Source organism: Colossoma macropomum, unplaced genomic scaffold (genome assembly GCF_904425465.1).
Source record: "Colossoma macropomum unplaced genomic scaffold, Colossoma_macropomum, whole genome shotgun sequence".
Lineage (NCBI taxonomy): Eukaryota > Metazoa > Chordata > Actinopteri > Characiformes > Serrasalmidae > Colossoma > Colossoma macropomum.
In genome coordinates, this window is record NW_023494800.1 from 7689955 (window position 1) to 7698477 (window position 8523).

Genomic DNA, 8523 nt, shown 5'->3' on the forward strand with positions numbered 1-8523 from the left:
TACTGCTACTGACGTCATGGATGTACATGAGGCACCGTTATAACTCGATAGTTATATATAACTATAGGCACTCCTATACCTCGAGTTTAAAATATAACAGCAGTGTCTAAATGTTTTATGCTCTTCTGTGTTCAGGAAATGATTGTATTCTTTTACATTAAAATATTTAAGCATTTATGATTTCGCTCAAATACTTTCATCTTATCCCATTCCTTTTGCACTCGCTCGAGAGCGCCCTCTAGCGTTTGAGAAACCCGGAAGACTTTACAGAGCAGTAATTCTTCTCTCTACAAGTTCTCTACTAATGGTCCCTGACAGAGCGTGGGAGCTAGTAGCAACCAATTAGCACAATGCCATTTGCACTGATAGCTGACTTCATTTATTCTTAGCCATATTAGCTTTTTTTTTAAATATTCCTTTAGGTAACAAATGTGCTTAGTTAACATTACCCACTTACAGTTCTACAATAAAATCATTCTTTATCAACATTTGTTCTTTTATTGTTTCATTAAAAACTATATGTCAACAAGTCACTTATCGGCTAGTGGTCAGCGACAGGCCGGCTCATTTCAGCTCTAATGGGCGTAATTATAACCTCAGACCCGTCTGTGTCAGCTGGCGGAAAACTGTTGACGAAAGAGCCATATTCCCACTCTCAGCTGTCCCTCACTACAAAGGGCCTAATTACAGACGCTGAGCTTTCGCACAGTGAGAAATGTTAATTGGTGTTTCTTTTTCACGTGCTTAAGTGCATCCTGTTCACACAACCTGACTCTGTTCCTGTTCACACAACCTGACTCTGTTCCTGTTCACACAACCTGTTCCTGTTCACACAACCTGACTCTGTTCCTGTTCACACAACCTGTTCCTGTTCACACAACCTGACTCTGTTCCTGTTCACACAACCTGACTCTGTTCCTGTTCACACAACCTGGCCCTGTTCCTGTTCACACAACCTGACTGTTCTCTCTGCTGTTTGCTCTGCTCGTTTGTTACAGATGAATAGATGATAATGGAGATGTAAAGCACTCTTCCTCTGTGTTGTACCAAGTCTAATGATGCTCTAATGAAAGAAATCTGACCGCAGCCTCTACAGACACCATGTGGGCGTCTCAGTAACTCAGTTTTGACCTCTGTGTCGGGTAAACAAGGGGTTAAAATGGTTTGTGGGGAGAGATGCTAGTTGGTAGCAGCTGCTGCTGCTGGGTTGGACAAGCTTTACAGACTGAAGGCAAACAAGAAATTAGCAAACAAGTTACAGTGTGTTTTAAAAAACGCTAAAGGCCCATATGTGGGCCCACACTACTCTACTGAAGACCATTAGAACTGGACGGTTTTGCTTTCTAATAGGAATTGGCTTAATGGTTACCATTACAGTTGTAAGACACCTTTAGGTCGCACTGGAAAACCATCAAATGCACCTGGAATTCTGGAATGATTACAACTGTGATATCAACCCATCAGGAAAACACAAAATACCATTGCTGACTATTGGACACCACCTGGAACCACCTGAAACCTCTTAAAAAAGATGGTTCTTCAAGGGTTCTTTAGTAAAGGGAATGGTTCTATTTCTAATTCTAGAAATTCTAATTCTTTGCATGGTGAAATGGTTCCTATGATGCAGAATGTGTTGTATATGGTTCTGTATAGAACCTTTTTAAATTGGTTCTATATATCGCCAAAAAGACCACTTCTATAGTTATGATCTCAAGCTTGTAACAATAAAAGAACCCTTTTGGGTGCTATACAGAACCTTTTCAAAAAGGTTCTGTGTAGAAACATATACAGCACATTTATCATCAATCTTAAGAACCTTTTCACCATACAAAGAACCATTTAAGCACAAAATAGAATCATTCAAATAGAACCATTATTGTTACTAAAGCACCAAAAAGGGGTTCTCTTATTGGCATGACATTGTAAAAATAGCACAACACTTTTTGCTGCTATATAGAACCATCTACAGCACATTCTCCATCAATGTGAAGAACCCTTTCATGAAGCAAAGAACCCTTTAATCATGCAGAGGGTTCTTTGAGTGTTCATGGTTCCATGTACAGCCATTGTCTTTGCTAACGAACCCCTGAAGAACAGTCTTTTCTAAGAGTATATGCTTTTTACAGCAGGGACAGTTTCTTACTCTCATAATTAGTTTCTCAAATATTGTAAGGAACGACTAGATAATCTGATCTTAATATTTCTTTTTAAATTCATATTTAATCGTTCATCCTATTTTTAAATTAACTATCATTAAGCCTGGGGTTCTATGGGTTAATTACAAATGATTCTTATTCCCTATGTGTCTGAAAAGTGAAGTACCATTTGAATGCTTAAATAGTTCACTGCTCCTCTCCATGATGGAGAACCTGTCTTTAAAGAACCTTTTAAAAATGGTTCTATATCCCACCAGAAAAGGGTTCCACCACTCAAAGAAGTCAAAGAAACTTTCTCTGGTACCACAGAGCCCCCCATCTAGCTTAGAGCGTGCTAGAGACCACATTATACGATATCATCACGTTTATTGAGCCATGATTACAAATATATTAGGCTTTTTAAAGAACTGTAATGTGTTACGGATCTCAGTACACATGATAATAAATGGGCCCTTTTCAGAGTCGTGATTAGGGTGAAACTCACTACCGCTCCATATGACCACAGCAGAAGCGATGACAGAAAGTTATAGTAGTTAGTTTAGTTTGTTATAGACAAAGTATTATAGTAGCATTCATTACATTTACCTTCTGCTGCCACCACAGAGGCCTTGGTTTCACCACAAACACCAAGAGACTTAAACAATAAACAGCGCCCTCTTGTGGACCAAGACAGCAATGGTCTCTGATTCGTCTGCCAACGGGCTTTATGCACATTAACAATATTAATAATTCAATAAAACAGCGATAATCGGGCTTATGTGAATGAAAACGGGTTTCTCACTCAAAATATCGAAATACTGTGTTGTGGTAGTGTTTATTTCCCATTCTGCTTTGACATCGTGTAGAAATTATGTTTGTGGAATACTAGACATTATCAAATTACTATATTAATATAATAATAGTAATACTAATACTACTACTACTACTAATACTACTACTAATAATAATAAATTGTGAAGAGTAGAGGAACAGGTGAGAATGTGCTGCTTTACAGTGAAGCCTGCAGTGCGTAATTCCCCAGCAGTGCATTTGCGTATAATGACCACTAGGGGGAAGCAAAAGCATGCAAAGTCATGGACGGTGTTTTTTTTTTTGTTTTTTTTTTGGTGTGTGTGTGTGTGTGTGTGTGTGTGTGCGTGCGTGAGTGAGAGAGAGAGAGAGAGAGAGAGAGTCATGGACGGTGTTTTTTTTTGTTTTTTTTTGGTGTGTGTGTGTGTGTGTGTGTGTGTGCGTGCGTGAGTGAGAGAGAGAGAGAGAGAGAGAGAGAGAGAGAAGTAAGTGCTCATTGTTCCAAGTTCCCATCTTGACTAATTTATTGAATAATTAATCAATTTCTTAATTTGTTAATTGATCATGAATCCAGTAATCCACAGAAATGACTTAAAACCCACACATGGCTTTTCTTTGTCTTTACTGTTAATCTTGAGGTTAAATCAAAATAATATACTTAATTCTTCTGCACCGCTCCTTTAATTAGAGGCTGTATCTGTTCTCAATCTGTGCAAGTATTTAGATGTTCTCTTTTCGTGTGTAGTCCTGCATATATGATGACCTAGAACGTGGGCCGAAACGTCATTTCTTTCTTTTTTTCATTTATAATGAATAAAATCCTTTTTGATTTTTCTGCACCATTTTTGAAGCGATACTATGGGCTGTGTGTTTTTCATTACCTTAAAAACAACCAAATAAACAAACAGCTTTAGTTAAATGACTGTGCAGAGATACATGAATGACTCAGGTTTATGGAAATGTTTTAATGAACATTTTATATGGACATTCTTGCAAAATTACACTCAGCATATATACACACATGTGAGTGTATTACAAAACAAATAATGGAAATAAAACAGTTAGAACACACCTGGAAGAATAAATAGATTGTATTGGCATTGTGTGGATCACAGCGAAGAGAGAAACAGAACCTCAAACGTGGGAATGTGACAGAATGGCTTGAAACATATGAGACATGATAGTGTAAGCGAAGTTTGATTTGCTGGTTCTATACATCCCTCATATTACTGCTTTATTTGATTGGCTGGAGCAAATACCGTTTACTTTTGCTCTTACCAAGAAACAAAATAAGATACATTATAAAAATAGGGCAAAATGTCTCAAATTTAGCCTCTGAATGCACTTCAGTAGGGACATTTTCTCTTTTGTTGGTCTGCAGTTGACACTTTATTTAATTGGCCAGAGCCAATACCTTTTGTTTTGCATTTATCAGTTAATAAAATAAGATATATTATAAAAATAGGGAACATGCACTCTCTGAGTGCACTTCAACAGTGCAACAGTGATGTGCTATAAACCTTTTCTGCCTCGTTTAAGTCTCTGCTTTGATTGTCATCCAAAAACAGTCCAAAAGGGCTTCAGTTCAGGCTTTGCTGGGCAGTGGGCACAGTGTGATGGGTTCCGTGGCAAATACACCATCAGGATGCATCCAGCTTGGTTGTTTGACCCTGTAGGACCCCATACAACTCCATAGTCCCAGTCTGCCACAGTGCAACATTACAGTCTACAATGTTCTGGCCTCTACCATGTCTTCCCTATGGACTGAATGTGCTCCTTGGCCTTCATCCTCAGCGATGCTATGCTGGAGTTGCGGGGGTCCGACTCCTCCAGACTGAGTTTGTCCATGAAGCCTGAGCACTGGTAGGCCGGCGGGGGTGGAGGGGGGCACACTGGGCCGAGGTGGGGTAGAGGGTGGCCCAGAAAAGGCGGAGGGGTGTAGCTGGAAGGCTGAGAGGTCATAAAGCCCGGCAGAGACTGTAAGGGTGAGCTAGGGGACGAGATAGGACCCGAAATGGGCCCGGTCAGCCAGGGATCCAGCGGCAAGCCAGCGCTGCCCAGCCCCGGAGCGGCCGACCTGGGAAAGGACAGCATGGAGGAGTCCTGGAGCTTAATGGAGCTGACCTCCAGCTTCTCCTGACGACGCCACTTAGCACGACGGTTCTGGAACCACACCTGGGGGGGTCACATGGTAATGGAGGATTAATAAAGAGCTCGGAAAGCGATCTGTTTTGACCTCTTAACGAATACTCTAGCTTTTCCAGCCTAATTGCTATCCACTGTACACTTTTAATAAAGGACAGTGGGCAGTCGCTGAAATACTGAGATTTGTGTTAACATGTCTTCTTTCCTTTCTAAGCACAGGGAATCCTGAAAATGATTGTCTGAGATAATCGACTGTACACTGCAGAAGTGGCAGATTGACGTTAGGTTAAAAATACTAGAATATTCCTTCAAACTCTAAAGGCTCATATGTGGTGCAGACTTCAGTTCTTCACTCTCACAACATAAAACTTAGATTTATAGTAGTTACTGAACAATTTACAGCAGTTACTGAATCATTTGTAGCAGCTACTGAGTAATAAGTGTTGGTTCTAAGGGGTTAACACTGTTAACACTGACTAGAACTGAAATATTTCAGTAACCTTTCGGGGTTGTAGTAGATTCTGTATAAGTGAATAGAAATGAATGAAATGTCTCACTACTAGATCACAGGATGGGCTGTGTTTTTTTCTTTTCACTGACACAGCAGAACCCTTATATTTGTGGTTCTAGAACATGCTTTGTTACACCATTGTTGCAGCTGATTAAAGTAACCGTTACATCAAAGTGCTTCTAGAATGTAACAGACAGCTACTAACTTTTGCTGGAATTTATCAAAGTTGTTTACACGTTCAACTCTGTCTTCATTGCTTTTTCACTTTTCCTCTTTTAGCATCGCTGATATCTCAGTGTAGTGGGGGTCTGTGTAGGAACCACTTACTATTAGAGTTGCAGTGAACATTTAAACACTGTTACTGACTTTATTAGCCCCTCATATGGTCAGATTTCTGTACTTTGTTCATATAACCAAAGAATAACTCAGCTGGTTTGCATTGCTTCCCATGTAGTTACTGAATTAGGATGTCATTCATCAATCAAAGTGTTTTGTGTTTTAAAAGTACTTAAAGCTACTGAGTTGTACTATGGAATTTAGTTTTATCATTAAATTTCCATAAATCAGTCCATGCAACAATGTAAATAATTAATTTTGTAAAGTTTGTAATTTGTAGTCAATAGTCTAGTAGTCCTACAGTCCTTCAGAAATACCTTCACAATTAGTTACATTCATTTTAATAAAATAATTTAAAGATTTGTCTTATTTTTCTTAATTCCTTTAAAAAAAAAATACATTTTGTACCATGGTATCTATTGAGATTTATCTGATTCCATATTTAGACGGCTTGGTTTAGTTAAAAAAAATATATATATAAATATTAAAAAATATTTATATATATATATATAATGTATATGTATTTGGATTATTTTCTTAATAATTGTAGTTTTATAATAACTTTCTTAAAACCTATAGTTTTATAATAGTTTATATTAGACACTCTCTCACCTGGACGCGCACTTCTGGCAGGTTGACCTTCAGTGCGAGTTCTTCTCTGCTGTAAACGTCCGGGTAGTGTGACCGCTCAAAAGCCCTCTCCAGCTCATGCAGCTGGAACGTGGTGAAGGTGGTCCTGTTCCGCCGGTGCTTCTTACGGTCCGGGCTCGAAGGGGCATCTACACACACACATATATATGGTTATTTAGCTTATATATTGAAGTTAATAATATCTATAAATTTATATGTAAATGATTTGATTCAATAATGATTCAGGAAAAGATTCAGTGCTACATGAAATATCAAGTTTCACCACATTTTATTTATTTAAAAAAAACAAACAAACAAACAAACAAACAAAATATATATATATATATATATATATATATATAAAATATATAAAATACACTGGTCTAACTGGAGGAATTATTTACAAAGTTTATTATTATAGCCTATCGATAATTGATTGTAATATTCAGAAATCAGTGCAGTTGAATCATCATCTTCAGACTGATATTTTTTATGTTCCAATTATTTGTCAATGTCTATATATACATGTGCTTTGGTGTGTAGAGATTATTTAAAATATGTTATGTGTATTAGCTTTGATCTTCAATTCTCAATTCATAACTGAGCAGATTTCAGTGTCTGCAATTGGAGCATAAATGGCCCCACTGATGCGCTGAAACGGGCCTGTGCCTGAGCGCACACAAGCATTACAGACCCCCTGTACCTATATGGGTAAAGAGTGTACGGGTCAATTCTGCTCCTACTGTCCATTTTCTCTACTCAGTATAGTGTTGTCCAGCTCTAACACCACTGTTTTAACCTTGCTGAGGATTTGGGGATGAGCTGATGAGCAGAATCAGGTAGGAAAACACTAAAGTATGTAGTGCAAAGTGAATTACTGCATAAGCAGAGCTGAGTTATACTGTTCCACTTCAATGCTATAGGAAACATACATATAGTCGCAGTCGGAAAAAGACCTCATATCTGTTTAGATAATATATGATATTTGCCAAAATTGGAAAAAATTGAAATTGCCCTTTATATTGTGTTAATTTAATGATGAATATACCAACAGAAATCATCTAAAAATCTGTTTTCATCAACTTCTATTATACATTCAGAATGGTTTTTACTTCTCCTGTAAAGTTACCATTTTAGAAATATGAGGTTTTATTCCAAAACTGATGATGTATAAATGAACTGCTGGTCATCTTGAATTGACTGAACCGCGGAGCCTTTTTCATTTCTTCCTTTAGCAGTTCTCTGATGTTATTCAGAATATTACAATCGGAGTTTGAGTTGGTGTTTCAATCAACTCAATATCTAAACCAGGTAGAAATTATAGCTAAAAAGCAATAAAAAAGTTTAATTTAACCCCCTGAAACTTTCTATATGTTGGTCCACATTTCAGTTCCTCACTCTCATAACTACAGAACTAAATTCATAGAAAATACTGAATAATTCACAGTAGATATTGACGAATTTATAAAAGTTACTGAATAACTTACAGTAGTTTCTGAATTTTAAGTCATGAGATTAATATCTGAATAATACAACTAGAATTTAAGGGGTTCAATACCTTTAGCAATATTATATTTATCCAAATAATAGCATAGTACAGCATAGCATAGTGTAATATATTATAGTGTAGTACAGTATAGCACAGTACAACATAGTATAGTACATTATAGAGTATTATAGAGTTTTAGAGTAGTTTAGTTTAGTTTCAGATAGTATCATGAAGTGCAGTACAGTGCAGTGTAGCAGTAACTCACTCTGGAAGCTTTCAGAGTTCGTGTCTGTTTTCGTGGCCCCTCTGGTCCCACAGGTTTCGACCTGCAGCATCTTCTCCTCTCTAAAACCCAGAATGGCCTCAATGCTGTGGACTCTGGCCTGAGGTCCAGCAGCACGCGCCAAACGCGCAGACGGAGACAGCTGCTCCTCCATGCTCTGACACTGCGCTCCGACAAGACGCAT

The 8523-nt window shown here is 37.9% G+C and overlaps 1 protein-coding gene across 1 annotated transcript; it reads right to left on the reverse strand.

Annotated features, from left to right (window-relative positions):
- Positions 1-4688: 4688 nt before the first annotated feature.
- rx3 (retinal homeobox gene 3) lies at positions 4689-8523 on the reverse strand. Its single transcript, XM_036588603.1, has 3 exons — positions 8322-8523; positions 6550-6716; positions 4689-5120 (listed from the first exon to the last, which is right to left on the reverse strand). The coding sequence occupies exons 1-3, from the start codon at positions 8521-8523 to the stop codon at positions 4689-4691; spliced, it is 801 nt and encodes a 266-aa protein (XP_036444496.1).